The following is a 27452-nucleotide window of genomic DNA, read 5'->3' as shown; positions in this document are numbered from 1 at the left end:
GTTTGGTGTGTTTGGAACCGGGTTGCTTAAAACTACCCTTTCTGCCAATTAGACCATATGTGCCTCACATTATCTACTAAGCATCTGGTAGTAAATCAAGAATCAGCTCAACAATCCCTACAAATAGAAAACAAATGTGTTTCCCAATTATTGCTAACTAAATAAATAAATAAATAAATAAATAAATAAAAGAGAAAGTCAAACTAGAGAGTAAAGTATATTATCTTTTGTCTATCTAACACTACTGTTAATTCATCTCCAAGTCCTAGCCCCAAATCATTTTATTAGGTTCTGAATAAACCGGGTCCATGACTCTTTTGATTCATTGTCAATCACAGCCCAAGCAATGGGATACATCTGTTGATTCCCATTTTTTCCCACGGTCTCCGGTAGTTCACCCTTATCACTTTATTTTAGGAAACAACCATCAAACCCAATTATTCTCATGCATCCCTCCACCCAACCCTTTTTCATTGCATCAAAGTAAACATAAAGGACTTAAACAAATTTAGATCAGGCTGACTAATTCTGTATGTTTTCACTATACTAGTGTTTCCAGGATTACTCAATTTAATTTTTTCATCATAATCAGAAAGTCTTGCAAACTCCATCAGCCAATCCCCCATAAACTCCCTATAAACAATTTGTTTTGCCCTGTAACAGATAGTTCTACCAACATCTAACCCTCACTTTTCTCTAACTAAGTCCTGAATTCTCAGATTCTAATAAAAGGGTGAGAAGTGATTCTCTCTCTAAATCTGTTGGATACGAATTTAGCATTTCAAAACTTATTCTTGTTAAGTGGAGTTCACTTGTGAACTGAATGATAACTTTTTACCATAAAATCTCCATAATTCCTGTCAATATTAGCATACAACTTCCATTTCTTAATCTTAGATTTACACTTCACCCTCGCCCTCCTCTGCACATTAGGTTTAAGTTTCAATTGAATATGGTATTAAACAACATAATTAGGTACTGCATCCTTGAACTATTGAAAATTCTCAAAAACCATGCCAAGCTAAAAAATACTTACTACACAGTCTAGATAAAATTTTAGTTTTTAGCTCTTCCTTCTACTTAGCAAGTCAATCCCACGTTCAGCGTGCACATCCGACTCCTCGTCTATGTCATCACTACCTACATCCAGAACTATGAATATAGTCCTCATACCCTCCTAAGCATCCAACATATTTGGCAGCCTTTTTCTTTCCAATATTTTCAAAATTTCTATTTATCTTTTCCTCTAGTAGAGGTACCTCGGTAGTAACAACTAGTTCTTTTCTTCTTCTTCTTTTTGGCTTCAGTTTAGTTCTCATCTCATTCCTCCAGGAAATCTATTCTAAATCAATTTCACTATCATCTTCATCAGGTATTTTATCCAGATCTGATTCACTGCTGGCAAGAAATGAATCTCCATCATCAATATCACTATCATGGCCAGCAACATTGATTCCAGCTTAAACAATCTCTTGTTACACCTCGGAAAAAAGTCTTATTTCATTTCATTTCCCTCTACTCCCCTTCTCTCTAGAACTCTCTAGAACACTTCTCCCACAATAATTAAAGATAAATTAGTGATCAACTTCATCAAACTAAGCAAACCAAGTGTAAGAAACCCATTAAAGTTCATCCAAGGCAAGGAATCCAAGTGAAGGAGAAACTAGGGTTTTGCTCAAGTGAGGGGTTTCCACCCAAGGTTTATTCCTACACCATATAAGGTAATATTTATGGTATTCTCATGTTGTTTAAGGTATTTGAAAGTTGAAACACTTGGATTGTAGAAGGACATAGAAAAATCGGTCATGAATGTGAGAATAGTATCATTGTGAGTAATAGCTTGAATTGAGTCATGATTCTTGATGTGTTATGATATGGTTATGCTATAAATGACATTTAGAACATGGGGTAAGTATTATATGTGAGAAAACGCAATAGTGAACCATGACCATGATTATGGAGGAATTGAAGTGAAATTGTGAAATGTGGATAATGTAGATGAATGATGATTGTTGCCTATAATATTGTGAATGTTGTTATGGATGTTTGGGAATTGATATAAGATATGGATAAAGTAGTAGAAACAAAGTAAATGCCGTCCAATTTTCTCTAGCTTTAGTAAGCACGTTCTTATATCGTCTAACTAATGTTAATACGACCTCCCTTGAAGGTAAAGACGTGAGCATTGAAGGAGAACAATCAAGAGGTAGAATAACTAAAGGAAAAGGTATGTAAGGCTAATCCTTTCCTTCTAAGGCAAGAATCTTCCTAATTTTCCATGATCTTCCTATAAAATGGAAATTATGAGTCCATGACTAAATAGAGCTACATACGCATATGATAAATAAAGAGATTCGTTACGAGCATGAAAATACCGATGATGAATCTAAGTCTAGAAGTCCTAAAGCTCATGAGACGACATTCCTACGAAAATAATGATCCTTATATATGATTCCTACGATATTATTTTCCCTACTTCTCCATGACTTTCTTACATTCCGGGGAACTATGAGTCAATATTGATAAAGATCTTCTTATGAGATAAAGATGAGGAATAGGTCATGAATATGATAATAATGATGATAAGTTTAAGCCTAGAGATTCTACAGCAAGAAATGATGTCTATAAAGTTAATGATCCTATTTACGATTCCTTGATGTTGTTCATGGTGTACACTCACCTTAAAACGTTAGTTCCTTCAAGGTGAGATATGATGAATATGGTCACTTCATAATGTAGTCGGGGGGTCTCGACCTTATGTCACCCCGATATTGTTATAGATTGTCTATAAGCTCTAATGCATGTCCTATGAACAATGTTCCGAAAAATAACGAGTCTATGTTCATAGAGGATTTCATATGAGATAAAGGTAAGAGATATGCCATAGATGCGATGATGGTAATGATAAGCCTAAGTCGAGAGATTATAAAGTCTATCATACGATATTTATACGAAGTTCATGCTACGAATATGATATGATTTTCATAGATTGTCTTTAAATTCAAATGTATGCTCTATGAAAAGTTATGATAAGCTTATGAGATATATGTGACGATAAAAGATTTCCATAGTGATGGCAATGACGATGATGGGATATACAGAGCCTTGTTATGGCCCGGTACGGAAGACATGTATGTGATATTGTCGAGCCACTACATGGCCGAATACGGCTATTGTCGAGCCACTACATAGCCGAATACGGATATTATCGATCCAATACGTGGCTGAATACGGATAATGCTTTATGTGTATGAGCAGATACGATACTATGACATATATATATATATATATATATATATATATATATATATATAATACGATGATGTATGCGCTATGACGATACATGTACTATGATTATATATTATATAGGCATGAAAGGTATCCACCCTTAAAAGTTATGCAGGTTATATCTTCAACTTATGTCTTATGATTCCTCTATTATGTTCATTTCATTCATGCCTTACATACTCTGTACAATATTCGTACTGACGTCCGTTTTCTTTGGACGCTGTGTTCATGCCCATAGGTAGACAGGGAGACGGTGCAGATCCATAGGAGCCATCAGCAGATTTACAGGAGCACTCCATTATTCCGGAGGTGCTATTTGGTTGATTCTATTATTTGTGTATATACATATATATATATATATATATATATATATATATATATACTACTCTAGGGGTCTTGTCCCGTCCATATGTCTACTACTCTAGTAGAGGCTCGTAGATACGTATGTGTAGGTAGTATGGTCTCACGGTTACTTCTTGTATATGTGTACATATATATATTATCTTGATAGCCGGAAGGCTTATGTATATAAAGATAAGCATGTTTCTAATGAAAAAAAAATGATTTTTCTACGCTTAACGAGTATGATGAGTAATAGAATGAGCGGTGCTTGGTGGTTAGCCCCGGGTACCCGTCATGGCCCCTAGTCGGGTCGTGACAAAAGTGGTATCAGAGCAGTTCAGTCCTAGGAAGTGTCTACGAGCCGTGTCTAGTAGAGTCTTGTTTATGGTGTGTTGCGCGCCACATCTATAAACAGGAGGCTACAGGGCATTTAGGATGGTTACTCTTCTTTCATCTCTAAGATCGTGCGATAGAGCTAAGCTATAGGAAATGAGAGTCCTTGTACTAACCCTTGATTGCAGCAGAAGAACGGTAATGATAGAAGAAAGTGATTGATGACATTGAAAGTTACGGATGTAAGCCCCTTCGTTGAGGATACGTTATTGAAATATGTATTTATATGATAATGGACTGGTTGTCATAGAGGTAAATCGATGTAAGTACAACAGAGAAATTGATTAAATGTGTCTTTTTGATAATAAGTTTAGTTATAAGTTGAGAACTATGTAAAGTGAATGAATCAGAACAAAGGTAAGCGGCGGTACGAAAGATGTGTGTCGAATAAGGTAAGAATATTGAGATATGATTGAAATGAAAAGCTGAAGGATGAAAGAGAAAGTAAATAGGAAGGGAAAACAGGGCAGATCGCTAAAGGATCAGGTACATCTCGAAGTGTGATATATGAGGTAAGTTTCGACATCTTTGTGCTTTTACTTGAAAGTGGGAGCCCTGTGTGGCTGAGATATGTCGTATATATATATATATTGGCCCTGTGAGGCATTGCTGGTATTTGCTGCGTGCAGGTTTTCGGTTAGTAAGAAATATAGAGGAAACTCTGCCAAAATTTTCCTAGAATCTAAAAGAGATAAGATATAAGCTTGTAATATGTCCTAACGAGAAAAGATGTTGTGCAAAAAGGTAATGGCAGGACGAGATTAAGTTAGGAGTATCGTTAACAACTACAAGAGATAAGTTAAATACTATTGAATTGATAGTAACAGTAGTTATAAGATCGACATTGATACGGTAAAGAGAAATGCTTGGTAGTACTAAAATATGACATAGAAGAGAAAGGGTAGCTCCAATAGAGTGTGATACTGATGTATTGATTGGATTGATAAGTACAAGTAAAATACGACAAATACAATATGATTATGATTGGTTTGAAACCAATGTTGAGTACAACACAAGAGTAAAAGAGTATGAGGCATAAGGGGTATTAGTTGCGCATGAGACTTAGGCCCTGGAAAACAAAGACGACGTCGCAAGTGAACTTTGAGTACCGAAGAAGAGGGCAAGTGACATTGCATGGATGGTATGGATAACTAGACATACTACTATTGTGAGCATCCCTATAGGGCAAAAAGTTGTTAATTGGAGCGGATTTAGACATTGACTCATAATTACCAGATGAGCTAAGTAAAATACATCCTTGTTCGGATTGCTATGTCGGTTGTATTACTTGATTACAAAACTGCAAGATGAGTATGTTAAGACTTCACACATGAATTATAGTAGCTATAAATTATGGGAAATGTCATAAATAAGATGTAATATAGTAGGGATATATGAATTCAAGATTTGAAGGTGAGGTAGCGGATTGAGAATGGTACAAGTAAAACCCTTAAAGGGGGGAAGCGAGTAAGGAAAATACAGGTGTAGAGATTGAAATGATGGATCCTAAAACGTGACAGATATAGACTCTAAAACAAAAAGTGAAAGTTATGCAGAAATGAGTCTAATAGCTAGTAAATAAGTGAACAAGAATCGAGCGAGTATCTGAGACTGTACTGAAATCATTCGCGAAGACCTTGAACCACGTGACATTGAGAGCGAATAACTCAAGGGGTATTGTAAAGGATGGCGATGTTATACTATAATAGAGGCAAAGGCACTAACGGTAAAGTCGTGATTAATGATATTGCGATTTATAAGCGACAATTAAGAAAGGGGCCTAAGGTTTTCTATAGTAGAACATAAAATATGATAATCAAGGGAAAAATAAAGGAAGGAAGAGAGCATGACGAGATAAGTTACTACAGATAGACAAAAGAGTTTAGGTATATATATAATCACCGAGCCTAGCCATGGTCAGGTGCGCGAAACCCCTAACCTTCGTGGTCGGGTATGTTATGTAAATGATATGTATATGAATATGACTATGGATACGATATGTAAATGAGTACGATTATGAATACGGATACGGATATGGATACATGTATATGTATAGATGTGTATGTACACGAATCACGCGAGAACGATTATGTAACTTGCAAGTATTTATGTGTCGCCAATGAAACCAAGTGGGTACTCAAAAAGAGGAGTAAGAGGTAAGCAAGAATAGTGTGGTAATGATACTCCGGGTCAGTTGAAGGAAAATATATGGCGAACATTTCGTAGAATCTCGGATAGTTTAACATTCGAGGACGAATGTTCCCAAGGGGGGAAGAATGTTACACCTGGGAAAAATTTTCCGTTCACGCACAGTGAATAGAATGAAGAAGGGCGCGACGTATACGACGTTTTGATTAGTAATAAATAACATTTGATGATTCTAAATGAAATTTCAAAGACATTCGAAGTAAGAGAAGAAAGTTTGCCAAGAGGAGGCAAGGCGTACGAGATGTATCGGAAAGGATATACGAGTAACGAGTTAATGATGATTTAATGATGCTTTGGAGAAGAGTTATAACGCCCCTTAGATTTTTAATAAGGTGATAAACAAATGCTAAGGAGGTTCCATAAGGATTGTAGATCAAATGAGTCGACGAGAACGAACTTCGGAAAACTGGGCATTATACGGCCAAACATACTGGCCGTATAAAACATACGGGTCGTATAAAACATACGGGCCGTATGTTCAACCGTATAATCATCCCAAATTAGCATCCCTCTCTGGCCCAAATCTACGGCCAAACATACGGTCAGTATAATTTATACGGACCGTATGTTGGTCCATAGAAATGGGTCAGGACAGATTTGAGTATTATTAATAAGGGTCCAAGTCTTATTTCATTTCATTTTCCTCCACTACCCTTCGCTCTAGAACTCTCTAGAACACTTCTCTCACAAGAATTCAAGAGATATTAGTGATCAACTTCATCAAACTAAGCAAACCAAGTGTAAGAAACCCATTAAAGTTAATCTAAGGCAAGGAATCCAAGTGAAGGTGAAACTAGGGTTTTGCTCAAGTGAGGATTTTCCACCCAAGGTTCATTCCTACACCATCTAAGGTAATATTTATGGTATTTCCATGTTGTTTAAGGTATTTGAAAGTTGAAACACTTTGATTGTAGAAGGACATAGAAAAATGGGTCATGAATGTGGGAATAGTATCATTGTGAGTAATAGCTTGAATTGAGTCATGATTCTTGATGTGTTGTGATATGATTATGCTATAAATGACATTTAGAACATGGGGTAAGTATTATATGTGATAAAACACAATAGTGAACCATGACCATGATTATGGAGGAATTGAAGTGAAATTGTGAAATGTGGATAATGTAGATGAATGATGATTGTTGCCTATAATATTGTGAATGTTGTTATGGATGTTTGGGAATTGATATAAGATATGGAGAAAGTATTAGAAACAAAGGAAATGCCGCCCAATTTTCTCTAGATTTAGTAAGCACGTTCTTATAATCGGCTAACTAATGTTAATACGACTTCCCTTGAAGGTAAAGACGTGAGCATTGAAGGAGAACGATCAAGCGGTAGAATAACTAAAGGAAAAGGTATGTAAGGATAATCCTTTCCTTCTAAGGCATTAATCTTCTTAATTTTCCATGATCTTCCTATATAATGGAAATTATGAGTCCATGACTATATAGAGCTACATACACATATGATAAAGAAAGATATACGTTACTAGCATGACAATACCGATGATGAATCTAAGTCTAGAAGTCCTAAAGCTCATGACACGACATTCCTACGAAACTAATGATCCTTATATATGATTCCTACGATATTATTTTCCCTACTTCTCCATGACTTTCTTACATTCCGGGGAACTATGAGTCAACATTGATAAAGATCTTCTTATGAGATAAAGATGAGGAATAGGTCATGAATATGATAATAATGATGATAAGTTTAAGCCTAGAGATTCTACAGCAAGAAATGATGTCTATAAAGTTAATGATCCTATTTACGATTCCTTGATGTTGTTCATGGTGTACACTCACTTTAAAACGTTAGTTCCTTCAAGGTGAGATATGATGAATATGGTCACTTCATAATGTAGTCGGGGGTTCTCGACCTTATGTCACCCCGATATTGTTATAGATTGTCTATAAGCTCTAATGCATGTCCTATGACCAATGTTCCGAAAAATAACGAGTCTATGTTCATAGAGGATTTCATATGAGATAAAGGTAAGAGATATGCCATAGATGTGATGATGGTAATGATAAGCCTAAGTCGAGAGATTATAAAGTCTATCATACGATATTTATACGAAGTTCATGCTACGAATATGATATGATTTTCATAGATTGTCTTTAAATTCAAATGTATGCTCTATGAAAAGTTATGATAAGCTTATGAGATATATGTGACGATAAAAGATTTCCATAGTGATGGCAATGACGATGATGGGATATACAGAGCCTTGTTATGGCCGGGTACGGAAGACATGTATGTGATATTGTCGAGCCACTGCATGGCCGAATACGGATATTGTCGAGCCATTGCATGGCCGAATACGGATATTGTTGAGCCACTACGTGGCCGAATACGGATAATGCTTTATGTGTATGAGTAGATACGATACTACGATATATATATATATATATATATGATACGATGATGTATGCGCTATGATGATACATGTACTATGATTATATATGATATAGGCATGAAAGGTATCCACCCTTAAAAGTTACGCGGGTTATATCTTCATCTTATGTCTTATGATTCCTCTATTATGTTCATTTTATTCATGTCTTACATACTCAGTACAATATTCGTACTGACGTCCGTTTTCTTTGGACGCTGTGTTCATGCCCATAGGGAGACAGTGCAGATCCATAGGAGCCATCAGCAGATTTACAGGAGCACTCCATTATTTCGGAGGTGCTATTTGGTTGATTCTTTTGTGTATATATATATATATATATATATATATATATGTATTTTGGGCACGACGGGGTCTTGTCCCGTCCATATGTCTAGTACTCTAGTAGAGGCTCGTGGATACGTATGTGTGGGTAGTATGGTCTCACGGTTACTTCTTGTATATGTGTACATATATATATTATCTTGATAGCCGGAAGGCTTATGTATATAAAGATAAGCATGTTTCTAATGAAAAAAAAATGATTTTTCTACGCTTAACGAGTATGATGAGTAATAGAATGAGCGGTGCTCGGTGATTAGCCTCGGGTCCCCGTCATGGCCCCTAGTCGGGTCGTGACATCTCTTCCCTCCGTACACTACTCACTGGAGCTTCAATGTTAGCAACATCTTTACCAAAAACTCCAAAACTAGCTGTAGCCTTTCACTCTCTTCAGCCTCTTCTATGTTTTCTCTATCCCCCAGTATTTATATCCCTATCAAGTTCCACATTTTTTGCCCTAGATGCAACATTTACTTCATTTTCACCTAACCCTATCCCACAAATAAGACTAGTAGGGCTCAACTCTTCAACCACCTTAGGATTTTCAACAAGATGCTGAATATAAAAATTGAGCACATCACCATTTTCCAAGTCACTCACAATTCTTAATAGTTGTAAATCAGTATTCACTTGGACAATTATTTTACTTACTAACTCTTGGTAAAAGAAACCACCTACTGTATTATATCCAGCCTCTTTAGTAAAATACAGTAGCTCAAATAAAGACAAGTAGTCCTTATCAATATCAGCTATCTTCACATCTTTGCATCGACATATTTCGAGATAATTTCCATTGCAAAGTAACCACCAAGATGAAAATGAAGCATCACTTCTTTCTAAGATTCCAGTCGCTTAAGAAAATCATAACTTTCACCCTAAATAACAACAATACCAGCCATTATATTTTTCGTTAATAATAAAGGCTAAAGCAGGAGTTACCTTTTCAAAAAATGAAATCTATATGCTTAAGAACTCTGGACAACCAAAACACCCAAATTTCACCTTCGCCACCCGCAGAAAACTTCAACTCTAAAACCCTAAATCAAGACATTGAAATATACGAAAATAAGAACTTAGGGTTTAGTTTTGGGAATTAACACTACATGAGTTTTAAAGTGGGTGAAGCTAAAAATGGATATCGGAATTCAACCAAGAGAAGTCGGAACTTAGGGTTTAGTGTAAAATGGGTATCGGAATACTATCGGTGAGGTTAATGAAAAATAAGGGTGTTCCTTGGGATGCAAATTGGGTAAATGAGTATGTGGCAATGTAAAAATATATGCCAAAATTTAATTGGGGAGTTTATACATGTGGCAACGCATAATAACATGCAAAATATACTATTTCACAAGCTGGCCCAACGTGTCCAAGTGCTGCAGTAAAAGTGCTCTTGGAGGGTTCAGGTAGTATGGGTCTAAGTGAAATTTATGAAAAAGTTCATAGATCTATCTATGAATTACGCTATTTTTTTAAAAAAAATTAGTAATAAAACGATGCATCTTGAATAATACCTAAAAGGTTAACCATCAAAATGTAGAATTTAAAATTAACAGGTTTAAACTAATATCATGTATCGTAAATGATTCTAAGGAAAAGTAAGAAATGTTATTAGGCATAGACATATTCCAGTTGAAGTTTATGGGTTTCTATAGTAACCTCAAGTTAATATTCAATAATGAATGGGTTCACATCTAGCTCAAATCATCAAATTTACCATTATGAGTCTTAGTTCTCAAATTCGTCACCTAAATACATATTTAAATTATACAATTTAATGGTAATCATGATGTAATCACACAATAGTATTTGTAACACTTACCCCAAATAATATATAGTTGAAATTCTTGCTTAATTTTGAAGCTAAGCTCCCGGAAATAGTGGAACAATGAACAAAATGTTGAAACTCAAATTTTTACATATAGGGCCCTTCAAAGATATCACGACACAATCCACGCAATTGTGATTCATCTTGTCCCAAACCCTGTGCGACCGCAAGAAAGTCCACGCGTTTGCATAGGGAAAATGACCTAGGCCCCCTGAAGCCCTTTTTATAAGTCTATGCAACCACAACTACCATTCCAATCACGATAATATACAACCACAACTCTCCGTGATCGCAACCTGGTGCACACAATCGTGTGCACCAGATAGCAGTAGAAAATCAACAACTGCAACATATGATCCAAATGTGTTAAAAACCTCCGAGCCTTTCGGTTCTCAAACTAAACATATCAATAAGTCTCAAATGGCATTGTTGGTTTATAAAAAGCCTTAAAACATAAATTGGATAATTAAAATTAAAGCAAGAAGTTGGTTTGTTATAATCCGTTATGTCACGACCCGGCTAGGGGCCGCAACGGGTACCCGGGGCTAACCACCGAGCACCGCTCTTCTTAATACTCAATTACTCATTAAATACTTCTTTCAGAATTTATAGACGAAACATGTGAAAATCATACTTTACAAGAAACATACTTGCTTTACACACATTTGCCATACGGCTATCAAGATAGTATATACATATAGTAATATCTTGTGGAACCATCTAACCCACACTGCGCATCTACGAGCCTCTACTGACGTGCTATACAATGAATGGAACAAGACTCCGTCATGCCCCAAAATGGATATATATATATATGTACGTATACACAAAAGAAATCACAAGCACCTCCGAACAATGGAGTGCTCTCAATAGCTGACTGCCCCTATGGCTCTGGATCTAGCTCGTCTCCCTGTCTACCTGTGGGCATGAACACAGCGTCCAAAGAAAAGGACGTCAGTACGAACATTGTACTGAGTATAAGAGGCATAAATAATGAAGAGAGAAACAATAACAACCTAATGAACATCAAAGTGAACATGTGAAGATGAATCATAATCATAGGAAGGATGATGCATGCTGTCTTACTCATACTCTTTATCATATCATGTATACATATCATGCAAGCTGCCCGTCCATGTCGGAACGGTGTTATCACCAATAATATAAGCCCGCGTCCGGGGTACCATCTCATGCCGCCCACTAGTGATGTCTGCCCATGCCCGAGAGGGTCATGGTGTATCCGTGTAGCCGCCCGCCGAAGCGGTGTCTTCCCGGCCAACTAGGCGCGGTGTAAATGCAATCATGACATGCTTAACATAAAATACTTATCATCATATACTTTTAAAAACATGCTTATCTTATCATAATACATGCGTGAGCTCATGATCATTTGTACTCTACCGGGGTGACGTAAGGTTGTGATCCCCGAATCTCTTTATGGAGCAATTTCTGACATTCTGCCTCACCTCGAAGGAATTAGTACATGAGGTGAGTGTAGATAATGAGGACATAATCATCGCTTTAGCATTATCATATCATATCTATTAGCTCATGGAAAGAAGGGGATTTTATGTTATGGGATTCATGCCATTTGAAGATAGGGACTAGCCTCACATACCTTGGTCGCTTAGCTAGAATACCGTTCACTTGCTCTTCTGAAATATCGCGTCGTTACCTTCATAAGGGAATTCGAATTATCGTTAGTTAGTGGGCTATGAGAACGCGTCGCTATTTTCTAAAGAAAATTGGGCAGCACTTGCCTTGTTTATTCTACTTTTCCCATCGTCTATATCAATTCCCAACATTCACAATAATACCCACAACGTTACCACCAACAACCATCATTCATATCGACTCATCACATTTCACCATTTTCCTCCAATTTTCCCATAATTTCCTACCTAGCTTATCATCGTGTTTTCACACCTTTAATACTTATTTCATGGTAAAATCATCATTTCTAGCATATTCATAACCTTAACACTTCAACTTATATGATTCAATTCCATCATCACTCAATGGTGGCACTATTCACCCATTTTTCTATGTCTTCCTACAATTCAAGCTTCTCCTATGTTTCTAACACTTAAATAACTTAATAAGGTCATGAAACATACCTTGGATGGTGATTGAACAACCCTTGAGTTGAAATGCTTCGCTCCAACAAAACCCTAGGTCCTCCTTCTAGGAATTTCTTGACTCAAATAATCCCTTTTGATGTGTTCTTGCACTAGGTTATGGTGAATTGATGAATTTGATCTTAGATTTCTACTTGTGTTCTTGGTTTGGGAGAGTGTAGAATATTCTAGAGAGAGAGAGGATCGTGTAGTAGAAAGTGGGAATGAAAAAAATGAGACTTGGATCATATTTTATAAAATTCAACTTCAGTCCCGATGTCATTATACGGTTCGTTATACGGTCCGTATAAATTTATACGGTCCGTATAACTGGCCGTAAAATGGACCCAGAGATCACCCCTTTCTGTAACCATTTGACGATCCATTTGACGGGTCGTATAATCGTTATACGGTCTGTATAATTCACCGTAAAATCGACCTTCTTTCAACCTCATTCTATGACACTTTGACGATTCATTTTACGAACCGTCAAACCGTCAAACCGTTATACGGTCCGTATAGTACACCGTAAAACTCACCCTTCAGCCAGCCTCTTCTGTGACACTTCTACGGTCCGTATAATGGACCGTAAAACACTTTTACGGTCCGTATAATGGACCGTAAACTCCCAGTTCACTGAAGCTTATTTTCTTGACTTGGTCTCATTTCCGATCCTTATGGAACCTTCGTAAAAGTTGTTCAACTCCTCGATACCAATCTACGGGACCTTATTACCGGTATTCAAAATGCCACACACATATATGTTATCCTTATTAGCCTGTTTTGCACATGCTAACGGAAAATTTCCGGGATGTAACACGTTAACTCTTGTATTCAGCTTATGATAGATGTTCCTGACTTTAGACGGTGGGATTTGGTTGGATTTTAGCCGTTGTTTCATACTTTATGATTTATGTGGCTATGAGATACTCAACTTCATTTTGAGTTTGTTAGACATTACAGAGCAATATCACAGCAGAAAGAAGATCGACATACCTGCAGCCATTGTCACGGAGTGGTTGAAGTCGGCGTTGGCGTTTGTTTTTCAATTCCAATGAGTCTTCTAAGCATTTTGAATTTTCTCACTAGATGGTGTAGTTTTTAAGGAGGTATTTTCTCTGCTTAGGAACCCAAATTCGCAACTTCACTTTTATACTGTTCTTCCATCAAGAATAGTTAAATGAGCAGTTTCTCAAGGCAAGGGGCGGCAGTTTTCCTGAGATTATAGGTGTTACAACGTGTGGAGAAGTTAGGAGTTCATCTACTTTCTATACAGACCATTACAGAAGTTGAAGTACAAACTTTAATTAATATTCTCCCACATGGTCCGTATACATAATGCCCAAAGTTACAGGTACTTAAGAGAATCATAATATATGAATCATGACGATAATTCACTCCTTGAATCACAATACACGAACCATGATGATAATTCCTCTAGGAGTGAGTAGTATCTTCCATGTATCACAATGCATTATTCCTCTAAGCCTTAACCCCTATTACATAATGAAAAACCCAATGTTTATTCTAGATCCATACTTTAGCGATATTTCTCAAGTCAACTGAATGGGCACACAGTAACAAGTACGAGAAATATCATGAAAGAGAAAGTTTTATCAACATTCGTTGTTACAACAAAAATTTACATAATGGAACTAAGTCCCGTTGTGACCACATGATCCTTAAATTTTTGTGGTGGCATGCCTTTAGTTAAAGGATCAGCTAACATCAGTTCAGTGCTAACGTGTTGAATGATCACTTTATTATCTTTAACACGTTCTCTTATGGCTAGATACTTGATGTAGATATGCTTGCTTCAACTGCCACTTTTGTTATTCTTAACCATAAAAACAGCAGTTGAATTTTCACAATATAACATTAATGGCTTAGAGATAGAGTCGACAATTCTAAGCCCAGAAATGAAACTCTTCAACCATACACCATGTGAGGTAGCCTCAAAACAAGAAACAAACTCAATCTCCATAGTGGAAGTTGCAATTAAAGTCTGTTTAGCACTCTTCCAAGATATAACTCCACTGACTAATATAAAACTGCATCTTGAAGTTGATTTGCATGAATCAACATAGCCAACAAAGGCAATGAAATTGTGAACCGCCCTGACCAAGTCGAGAAGATTAAGACCTATCTTTTTTATTCTCTGGTCTTGGTACTTTTTTATGTTGGGAAGACCCCTCTTGCTATACCTCTCGGTCACGGAAAACTCCCCAAACCTACTTAAACAACCAAAAGGCTTGGGAAAGATTTCTAGTCAAGGACACTACGCCCACTCCTTATACCGCAATTAGCCCAATAGAAGAAAATCATAAGCTTGAAGAAAAGAGAAATTTATAGTATCGCGCGCCTATCTTCAAGCAATTGGGAGAGGCGCCGAATATGACAGGAGATGATACATAAGCGCTCTTGGTCTTCTATCTGTATCCGCTACTCTTAGCCTTGTTAGAATCCAATATTAGAAGGAAGAATTCAATAGGCATCCCAACATCCGTTTTCTTATAGCTTTGGAAATGGAATTAGTCCTACAACTCCCCTAGCTGCATATGAATGCACAGAGAAGGCCCTCGGTCGGGTTCTTTAGGGATGTTTTACCAATTTCTTTCCATTTGTATCTGTTGAAATTCCAAGAAATCAGGGTTCAGAAGTCTTTCGTCCGGGAGATATAGCTCCTCAGTTTAACTCATCACTACCTCGTAAGGGTGTTGAGAATTGCTTTTGCTTTTTTTGCTAATTTGTTTTTCAAAAGTATTCAAAGAGCCCGGAGCATGGGAAGGACGTGCGGCGATTACCCCGCAAACCTTCGCTTGTGACTTCTTTTCCCCTTTCCCTCATCTTCCTAATAGTGTTGGCTTTTTTTCCAGGCCTGTTCGGACATACAGTTCCCGCGAAAATTAGAGTATCCATTCACTTTCAAATTATCCGATCGTTTGTAAATTAGCATGTTGTCTTTTGTACCTTGAAGGTATTTTAAGACTTTATTTGCAGCTTTAAGTGGCCAATACCTGGGTTACTTTGATATTTTCTCAACATTTCAATAGAAAATGCAAACCTGACAGACATCAAGCTTCCAACAATAGAAGTGTATGGAATATATTTCATTTGTTCTATTTCAAGAACGTTCTTCGGGCACTGGTCCAAATTGAAGTTATCACCCTTCACAATGGGAGCTACACTTGGTGAACAATCTTCCATCTGAAGCCTCTCTAGAATTTTATTTATATAGGCTTCTTGAGATAGACCTAAGGTATCTTGATGTCTATCTTCGTGAATCTAACATAAGACGCATCACCCATGTCTTACATATCAAATTGTTTAGAGAGAAATTGTTTCACTTCATGTAGCATTCTCTTATTATTGGATGTTATGAAATTTTAAAAACCATTGACGGGAGGCATGTTTTAGTCCATATATGAATTTCTTTAGTTTGCATACCAAGTTTTCACTATTACTAGACGGGAATCCTTTACATTGTTTCATATGAACCACTTCTTGTAGATCACCATTGAGAAATGAGGTTTTCACATCCATCTGTTGCAATTTTAAGTCAAAATGAGCCACTAATGCTAATATAATGCGTAAGGAATCCTTTTTAGATACAGGAGAAAAATTCTCTGTATAATCGATTCCTTTCTTTTGAGTGAATCATTTAGCGACGAGTCTTGCTGTATATCTTTCTATGCTTCCCGATGAGTCCTTTTTAGTTTTAAATACCCATTTACACCCAATGGCTTTTACACCATTAGGCAACTCGACAACATCCCAGATTTCGTTACCTTTTCATGGAATTCATCTCTTCTTTCATGGCGTTGTACCACAATTTTTACTCTTTGCAACTCATGACGTGTGAAAAAGACTCAGGATCATTTTCGACTCCGATGTCAGATTCTTGTAGATACACAACATAGTCACTAAGAATTTCCGATTTTCTTTATTTAGTAGATCTTCTTAATGTTGTGCCAACATTTTCTGGAGGATCATGTTGTTTAACTAGTTTCTCAACAATTCTTGGAATTTCTTGAACGACTTGATCTACTGGAATATTTTCAGCAGCTTGTGGAACTTCATTGATTGGTTGTTCAACACATTGTTGTACTTAAGGGGTGTTATAAGCGATAAGCAATCCTTAACTTGAAGTGGAAGGCCCATCTCTTACAGAAACTATATTCAGAAATTGATTGCTCCCAACAATCAAGTCATTCTCAAGAAACTTTGCCCTTCTTGATTCCACAATCTTAGTGTTGTTAGATGGACTGTAGAATCTGTATCCTTTAGACCTTTCGGCATATCCTTTAGATATTTTCCTATGGGTTATAAATTCCAACTTCAGACGGGCATCCCCATACTCGTATATGTGTCAAACTCAATTTCCAACCTTTGAAAAACTCAAAAGCTGTCTTTGGGACAGCCTTAGTTAGGACGCGATTTAATATATACACTCCCGTCTTAAGAGGTTCAATCCACAAGGAGTGAGATAGCTTAGAGATACTTAGCATACTACGCACCATGTCCAATAAATTTTGGTTTCTTCTTTCTGCTACACCATTTTGATCTGGAGAACCATGCATAGTGTATTGGGCAACAATCCCATTTTCTTGAAGAAACTTCACAAACCGGACCTTGTGCTTGTCCATCCTCAGCGTATCTACCATAGTACTCACCATCTCTACCATTTCTCTCTTAATTTACAAAATGATTCAACTCATAATGTTATGCGTAATAAACTATGTCTTATGCATGAAGATTCTTTTATTTTGTGGCATCGGAGATTAGGACATATCTCCATAGATAGAATTAAGTGACTAGTAAATGATGGAGTCCTTAGTACTTTAGGTTTTACTAATTTTGATTTTGTGTGGACAGCATTAAAGGCAAGCAAACCAACAAATCAAAGAAAGGTGCCAAGAGGAGCTCAACCATATTAGAAATCATACATTCATATATATGTTGTCCAGACATGGATACATATGGTCAGAAATACTTTATCATATTTGTAGATTATTACTCACGATACATGTATCTCTAGATGCTTCATAATAAAATCAAAGCATTAGAATGTCACGACCCACCTAGTAGGTCGAGCGAGCACCCACGCTAACCGTCTTTGGTGGGATAACCCTTCCCTTATTCAACATTCATTTTAAGCAAACAAAAACGAAAAAGGAATATCTAGGCTATCTCAATAGAGAAATAATTACTAAGTGTGGAATGCCAATACAAATGCCCCAAAATCTAGTGTAAGTACAGCACAAGAGCCACTATCAATACATAAGTCTGAAATGTCGAATACAAAGAGTCTGAAATACTACCTCGGAACAATGGACGGATATCTTAAAGAAGAGTTTTCAGGCTGCGGATCTGGAACATAACTCAGCCTGTAAACTCGTACTAGAAGCCTCAGGGAATCACTCACAAGGGCCTGACGTGGATCCTGTAGCAAACTCTGCACTCAGAAAAGAGTATAGCAAGGTAGTATCAGTAGAAACACTATGTACTGATAGGCATCTTAGGACGAGAACAATTAGTTCACATATATCAAGAAAGAAACAACAAGTAGACATGTAAGCAATCAAGCACGTTCACAAGTCAAAACAACAATGAAATCAACTTAATATCAATACCAAGTACAAATCAACGATGACGAATGGATGTAAGAGCGAACGCATATGCAATGCAATGCACCGACCAAATACCTCAAACATGTACACCCATGCTACAGACGTAAAATTCCACGTCTCAATAGTCATGACACATGGGGATCCGCGAAGTCCATGCACTCCCTCATCCCGACAAGAAACCTTGGGTAGCAAGTATATCACATTCCGTCTCGGTAACAACCTCGGATCACGGATTCTCATCTCTTTCATATACAATCCAGCAAAGACCTTGAATATTCCTTTGTTTCACTTATCATAATCAATACCAAGTCACAGTTCATATCAATGCATCAACGAAATGAGAGTGTATCCCATGCAAGATATCAAGTCAATAATAAATTGAAATCAAAAGTCTCATTCGTGTCTTATCATAAGCACACATCATAGTTCAAGCCTAATCTCATGATTCTTCCTTAATTAGATGATAAGTGACATAAACAAGAGAGATGAATGCATACACAAGTCACAACATAGCAAATAAGGCGACAAGCCCAAACCACAACAATAAGGCAATAAGCCCAAAAACAACAACAACCAACTTAATAGAATTCTATCCCAACTTCATACCAGAAGGCCTAGCATGCTATCCCTATCAATATCTAACTCCTACATAGGCTTCACTAGATGGAGTCTAACTAAAAGGTAAACCGTAACCTACCTCGATGCCAAGTGAGTGCCACGAACTATCCAACTTTACCCTTGCCCTTCCAGAGAGCTTCTGAAAAATCGAGGTCTATTCAACAACACATTCTATATTAAAATGGAGACTAACGATACCATAAAGCTACAATACTATTCAAATCAAAAGTTGCCTTTGGAAGTTTAGGTAAAAATCGGTTAATCCAAACTTAGGAAGGCTAATACTAACCTTCAATTGCTAATTAGACTCAATCAATAATCAATTACAACCTTAAATTAAAAACCCCCAAATTCCATAGAAACCCTAACTTCCATAACCATAAACCATGAAATTAGAATGATTCAACTTAGTAACTACTTAATTCAATAATACATGACTAGATTAAACAAGATTTACCAACCAAAACCTCAATTTCATAGCATAAGATCCCAAGATGATAACTTAGAGCCTACAACTTACTTCCTTACTAACCCCTTAAATAACACCATGAGTTCCAACTTATAAGTAAATAAATATATAACAAGGTCAAAGGAACTTACTCAAAGATAATACAACTCCAAATGTTCTTCAAATCGCCTCTAGAACTCTTAGGTTTATAATTTGGTGAATGCAAGAAGAATGGTTTGAATTGAAAAATATAAGAGGAATCTGTTTAGCGATTCTCGCTTTCGCGAATCAGGATCCACTTATGTGCTCTCGCCGAGGTGGACCTCATTAATGACAAGCATCTCGTGTTGGCGGGCTAAGTCCTGTATGGGCAGACCCGCAGAGGCGAGAGACCAGAAAACCAGACTTCCTTGTTTTCACCAAGTTCCACCCCAAATCCCGACATCCACCCGAGACCTCCCAAGTACTAACTGAATATGCATACACTTGTAAAGACACGCTACGTACTCAACCGTGGCCTCAGAATTCCCAACGGAGGTCACCATGACCCAATCAACCTCCAAACGGCCAAAAATAAGTTTTTAACCAAGGGTATAAAATGCTCCTGAGAGCCTCGGGAACCGAACCAAACATCCCCCAAAGTCATAATCGACCCGCCAGACATCATGGAATTGACGGAATTCCCAAAAAGGTTTGTTCACCCAAAATTAACTGCTGGTCAAATGTTTTTCACTTTAAGGTTCTAACTTCCTCAAATCCTATCAAAACTCACTCGATGACCTCGGGAATCGTGTCACCCATTTCTGTGGGTCAAAAGCACACTAACAGGGCTAGGGAAAGGTCAACAACGGTAAAAAGGTCAAAAATCACATAACAACCAAACGGAACGATACATCAGATGCCAATTAAACAACCGTTCGTCCTCGAGCGGAGTAGGAAAGAAAAGAAGGAAAGGTACCTAAGTCGATGAAAAGCTGGGAATATCTCTCTCTCATATCTGCCTCGGTCTACCAAGTAGCCTCCTCAACTAGACGGTGCCTCCATTGCACCCTAACTAAAGCAATCTCCTTACACCTCACCTTCCTCACCTGCCTATCCAAAATCGTTATCGACTCTTCCTCGAATGATAAACTTTGATCGAACAATACCGAATCCCACTGAATGATATAAGAACTGTCTGAATGGTACTTCTTCAGCATAAAAACATGGAATACCGGATGAACACTCGACAGGCCTGGTGGAAAAGCTAAATCGTAAGCCACCTCTCCAACATGACGGAGAATCTCGAAAGGGCCAATAAACCTCGGACTCAAATTGTCCTTCTTCCCAAATTGCATCACACCCATCATGGGTGAAACCTTCAACAGAGCCTGCTCGCCAACCATAAACTCTAAACCACGAACCTTCTGGTCCGCATACTCCTTGTGCCTACTCTGAGCTACCAAAAGCTTTTCCTAAATCAGCTTCAACTTGTCCAAGGACTCTCGTAACAAATCTGTACCCCAAGGTCTCACCTCAAAAGCATCAAACCACCCAATCGCAGAATAATATCTCCTACCATACAAAGCCCCGAACGGTGCCATGTCGATACTCGAGTGATAACTATTGTTGTACGTAAACTCTGCCAACGGTAAGAACTGGTCCCAATGACCACCAAAGTCGATAACACATGCTCTCAACATATCCTCAAGCACCTGAATAGTCCTCTAGGACCGACCATTGGTGTGCGGATGAAACAAGGTGCTAAGATCCATTCGAGCACCTAACTCCTGCTGCAAAGTCCTCCAAAAATGAGAAGTAAACTAAGTGCCTCTATCTGAGAGCTAGAAATGGACACTCCATGCAATCAGACGATTTCTCTAATGTAAATCCGGGCCAACTTCTCTTCGTTGTAAGTTATCTGAACCGTAATGAAGTGTGCAGACTTAGTCTACCTATCCACAATAACCCAAATCGAATCAAACTTGCCCAAGGTCTTCGGAAGACCAACCACAAAATCCATAGCAATCCTCTCCCACATTCACTTGGAATGGGCATCCTCTGAAGCACACCACCTGATATTTGGTACTAATACTTATCCTGCTAGCAATTCGAACATTGAGAAACAAAATCTGCGATGTCCTTCTTCATCCTACCCCACCAATAGTGCTGCCTCAAATCACGATACATCTTTGTTGCACCCGGATGAATAGAATATCTTGAACTATGAGCCTTCCTCAATATCAAAAGAATCAATCCACCCACATGAGAAATGCAAATGCGCCCTTTAATCCTCAAGACGCACTCACTATCAATCATGGCCTCCTTGGCCTCACCACTCAACACCTTATCCCGAATCTTACACAACTTCGCATCATCAAATTGTTATGTCTTGATCTGCTCCAAAAGAGACGACCTCACCTCAACACAAAGAAGAACCCTGCCAGGTTTAGAAATATCCAATCTTAGAAAGCGATTAGCCAGAGTCTAAACCTCTATGGCTAAAGGACGCTCCTCAACAACCAAACAAGCTAAGCCACTCATACTCACTGCTTTTCAGCTCAACGCATCATCTACCACATTTGCCTTGCCCTGATGGTAAAGAATGGTGATATCATAATCCTCAAGCAATTCCATCCATCTACGATGCCTCGAATTGAGATGTTACATCTCAGATATTTCAGATTGTTGCATTGTGAGTAGACTAACGTGAGCTTAAGGTGATCATGAAGTCCTTATGAGATTAAGGAGAGTATTTGATAACTTTAAGCACGTACCATAAGATTTTGAAGTCATATGAATCGGTGAAACTATGTTCGTCGAAGGAAGCGGAATGTAAGTCATGTTTGGGAGCGTTAGTAATGTCTTGAGGGGAGCTATAGGTCCCCGTAGATGATTAATGAAGTGTTATACAAGCTCCAATAAGGTTCCATAAGGATTGGGGGTTGAATGAATCAACAAGAATAAGTTTTGGGGAAAAGTGGATTGTACGGTCGGATATACGGACCGTATAATTTTTACGGTCCGTATAATTGGCTGACCTCCACCGTAAACAATTCCAGAAAAGGTGAACCTCTGGTGTGATTTTACGGTATATTTATATGGACCGTATAATTTATACTGCCCGTAAAATTGGCCGTAGATCCAGGTCGGGCTAGATTTCTTTTTAGTTATATCTGACCGACCCTTATTCATTTATTTCATTTCCCACTTTTCCCAAACTCTTGAAAGCTCTAGAACCCTCTTCTAAGTAAACCCAACCAGACCCAAGGGAGAACAAATTAGCAAGAATCAAGGGATTCAAGTGTGAAATGCTCACTAGGGCTTGTAGGATCCAAGAATTTCTTTGGTGTTGAAGTTGGATTTCATTCAAGTTGGTAACTTGATCCAAAGCTTATTCTTATATGATAAAACGTTAGTTTTCATGTCTATTTCATGTTATTAAGCATGCTTGGTTGTTGAACAACTTGAGTGAGAGGAGATAGTGGAAGACGAAGCTCAATTATAGATTTTATGATAACTTGAGTAGTAAATTAACTTGAGTTATCATTGTTAGAATGTTATGAGTGTAATCTTGTTATGAAGGGTAATAATGATGACAAGAAAGGCTAACCCCTCTTTCTCAAGGCATGATCCCATTGTTGTATACACATATGTGAAATCCATATTGTCTTCCATGATGCCTCCATTTCTAGAAGTGCTAAAGCTCATAAGTCTTAATACTCTCATGATATCGTTGATCTCATCCTACGATAGTTGACCCTCTAAAGAAAGATATATTGATGATGATGATGTTGATGATACTTATGTACTCCTATGTGTATATGTATGTATATATGTATGGCCATTATGTAACACCGAGCTTGTATAGTTGGGTATGATGTTCACTGCGTGCACACCACTACCGTTGTGTACGGATAACACCGTGCCTTGTTATGGCCGGGTATGTATGACAACAAACCTACACGGTCGCGTATGTATGGAAGGTTTCCATTAAAAAAAGGGTAAGTAAATATGATGAACGTCTCAAGAGGTATAAATGGCTTTCCTATCTAATGGCTATTCTATCTCATGTTATCCTTCATGCTATTATTATGTTACTGCTTATGCCTTACATACTCAGTACATTGTTCATACTGACGTCCTTTTGTTTTTGGACGCTGCGTTCATGCCCACAGGTGGGTAGGGAGATAGACTTGATCCTTAGGCTGCTTATTCAGAGACTACTTAGAGAGCTCCATTTGATTCGGAGCTGCAGTTGTCGGGACTATTCTTTTGTGTACATATATGGGCACGGCGGGGTCCTGTCCCGTGTTTATGATGTTACATACCCTTTCTAGAAGCTCATAGACAGTGGTTTATAGTTAGATGTCTCCTAGCCTTGTCGGCTTATATTTTGTATATCATTTTGATAGCCTTGTTGGCTTGTGTATATATATGGGCATCGTTGTTGATGTTGATATAAAAGTGCCTTAGCCCGATTGAAGTTGTATTATTAATGCATAAGGAATTATGAGTAGGCTATGTGGCTCACCTAGATATGATCGTGGAAGTATGATGATAGGTGCCCGGTGGGTTAGCCCCGGGTGCCCGTCATGGCCCTCCGGTTAGGTTGTGACATGAGATTTCTCTGACTGAACACATGCTCAAGACTGCGGTGATCGGTGAACACCTCACAATGAACCCCATAAAAATAATGCCTCCAAATCTTCAATGCGCAGACTACCGCCGCCAACTCCAAATCATGAGTGGGATTGTTCTTCAAATGAACCTTCAATTGCCTCGAAGCATACGCGATTACCTTGCCCTCTTGCATCAACACACAACCCAAACAAATACGAGAAGCATCACAATATACGGTGAAGTTCTTACCCTCCACGGGTAGTGCACAAATCAGGGCCAAAGTCAACAAAGCCTTGAGCTTTTGGAAGATCTCTTCACACTCGTCGGACCAGCGGAAAGGAACATTTTTCTGAGTCAACCGAGTCGAATGCGAAGCAATCAATGAAACCCCTTTCACAAATCGACGATAATAACTTGCAAGGCCTACGAAACTACGAATATCAGTAACTGAAGTTGGCCTCGCCCAATATCTAACAACCTTGATCTTCTTGGGATCAACCATAATCCCGTCCTTAGACATCACATGGCCCAAAAATGCCACAGAACTAAGCCAAAACTGACACTTAGAAAACTTGGCATATAACTTCTTTTCCTTCAATAGACCAAGCACGATCCTTAAGTGCTTCTTATGCTCTTCCTTACTTCGAGAATAAACCAAGATGTCATCGATGAACACAATCACGAACGAATTCAAATAAGGCTTGAAGATCTCATTCATCAAATCCATAAACGCTGCGAGAGCATTGGTAAGCTCGAACGACATGACCAGAAACTCATAATGACCATAAAAGGTCCTGAAAGCAGTCTTTGGAATATCCTCTGCTCGGATCTTCAACTGATAATACCCTGACCTCAAGTCGATCTTAGAGAAAACTGACGCACCCTGAAGCTGATCGAATAAGTCATCTATACGGGGTATCAGATACTATTTTGAATAGTAACCTTGTTCAATTACCGATTATCAATACACATCCGTATAGAACCATCTTTCTTCTTCATGAATAGCACGGGAGTACCCCAAGGGTAAACACTAGGACGAATGAACCCCTTGCTCAATAGATCCTGCAAGTGTTCCTTTAACTCTCTCAACTAGGTTGGAGCCATACGGTAAGGTGGGATAGAAATAGGCCAAGTGCTTGGCTCCAAATAGATATAGAAAGATATCATGGTCAGGTGGCGTACAGACTACTTGAGTCTGATACCAACTTGTCACGACCCAACTCGTGGGTCGAGCAGGTACCCACAATAACCCCCTGGTAGGAAAACCCTTCCTTTATTCAACATTCATTTTAAACATACGCATAGGAAATAGAAGTATCCAAACAGTCTTAGCATATATAAGATAGAATAAGTGCAGAAACAGAACTATATCATCCTAAGAGAATCTAGTCTGTAACAGTACAAGAGCTACTAAATACTACAAGTCCAAATGGTCGTGCAAGGCTTATAAACATAAAAGGAAAAACTATCCGAAGGAAATAGACAGATAATGAGATGAGTGGAAACTCGATCGGTATATCAAGCAATGGATCACCATGGGTCGCCAAATATGACTGCCTCGAGAATCACTCACGAGGTCCTGACGTGGATCCTGTAGCAAACTCTACACTCAGAAAAGAGTATAGCAAGGTAGTATCAGTAGAAACACTATGTACTAGTAGGCATCATAAGCCGACAACAATTAGTTCACATATATGAAGAAAGAATCAATGAGTAGACATGTAAGCAATCAAGCACGTTCACAAGTCAAAACAACAATGAAATCAACTTAATATCAATTCCAAGTACAAATTCACGATGGAGAATGGATGTAAGAGCAAATACATATGCAATGCAATGTGACGCAGTGCAATGCACTGACCAAATACCTCAAACATGTACACACATGCTACGGACGTAAACTTCCACGTATCAATAGTCATGACCCATGGGGGATTCGCGAAGTCCATGCACTCCCTCATGCCGACAAGAAACCTCGGGTAGCAAGTATATCACATTCCGCTCCGGTAACAAGATCGGATCACGGATTCTCATCTCTTTCATATACAATCCGGCAAAGACCTCGAATGTTCCTTTGTTTCACTTATCATAATATATACCAAGTCACAGTTCATATCAACGCATTAATGAAATGAGAGTATATGCCATGCAAGATATCAAGTCAACAATAAATCGAAATCAAAGTCTCATTCGTGTCTTATCATAAGCACGCATCATAGTTCAAGCCTAATCTCATGATTCTTCTTCTATTCGATGATAAGTTACATAAACAAGAGAGATGAATGCATACACAAGTCACAACACAGAAAATAAGGCGACAAGCCCAAACCACAATAATAAGGCCACAAGCCCACAAACAACAACAACCAACCTAATAGAATTCTATCCCAACTTCATACCCGAAGGCCAAGCATGCTTTCCCTATAAAATATAACTCCTACATATGCTTCACTAGATGGAGTCTAAAAGAAAGGTAAACCGCAACCAACCTCGATTTCGAGCGGGTGCTACGAACTATCCAACTTGAGCCTTGCCCTTCCGGGGAGCTTCCAAATGATCGAAGTATATTCGTCAATGCATTCTATATTAGAAATGGAGACTAACGATACCCATAGAGGTAAAATACTATTCAAATCGAAAGTAACCCATTAAAAGAGGGAAAACGGTCCCACAAGGGCAAAATAGGAGTTTTAGGTAAAAATTGGATAATCCAAACTTAGGAAGTCTAATACTAACTTTCCATTGCTAATTAGACTCAATCAATCATCAATTACAACCTTAAATCAAAAACCCCTAAATTCTATAGAAACCCTAACTTACATAACCATAAACCATGAAATTAGAATGATTCAACTTAGTAACTACTTAATTCAAGAATTCATGACTAGATTAAAAAAGATTTACCAACCAAAACCCCAATTTCATAGCATAAGATCCCAAGATGATAACTTAGAGTCTACAACTTACTTCCCAACTAACCCCTTAAATACCACCATGAGTTCTAACTTAGGAAGTAAATAAACATAAAACAAGGTCAAAGGAACTTACTCAAAGATGATACAACTCCAAATGCTCTTCAAATCGCCTCTAGAATCCTTAGGTTTTCAATTTGGTGAATGAAAGAAGAATGGTTCGAATTGGAAAATATAAAGGGAATCTTTTCACGATCCCCGCTTTCGCTGACCAGGATATGCTTATGCGCTCTCGCCTTGGCAGATACTCGTCTGCTGAGGTGGAC

General features: G+C 38.0%; 1 protein-coding gene across 1 annotated transcript; it reads right to left on the bottom strand.

The window, feature by feature from the left end:
• Nucleotides 1–18125: 18125 nt before the first annotated feature.
• On the bottom strand, nt 18126–24716 carry LOC132607889 (uncharacterized). The gene is made up of 4 exons (XM_060321968.1): nt 24464–24716; nt 20827–21050; nt 18238–18371; nt 18126–18186 (listed from the first exon to the last, which is right to left on the bottom strand). The coding sequence occupies exons 1-4, from the start codon at nt 24714–24716 to the stop codon at nt 18126–18128; spliced, it is 672 nt and encodes a 223-aa protein (XP_060177951.1).
• Nucleotides 24717–27452: the final 2736 nt, after the last annotated feature.

The sequence above is a fragment of the Lycium barbarum genome, chromosome 8 (genome assembly GCF_019175385.1).
Source record: "Lycium barbarum isolate Lr01 chromosome 8, ASM1917538v2, whole genome shotgun sequence".
Taxonomy (NCBI): domain Eukaryota; kingdom Viridiplantae; phylum Streptophyta; class Magnoliopsida; order Solanales; family Solanaceae; genus Lycium; species Lycium barbarum.
Note: the sequence above shows the minus strand (reverse complement) of the source record. Positions and strands in the feature narration are given on the sequence as shown.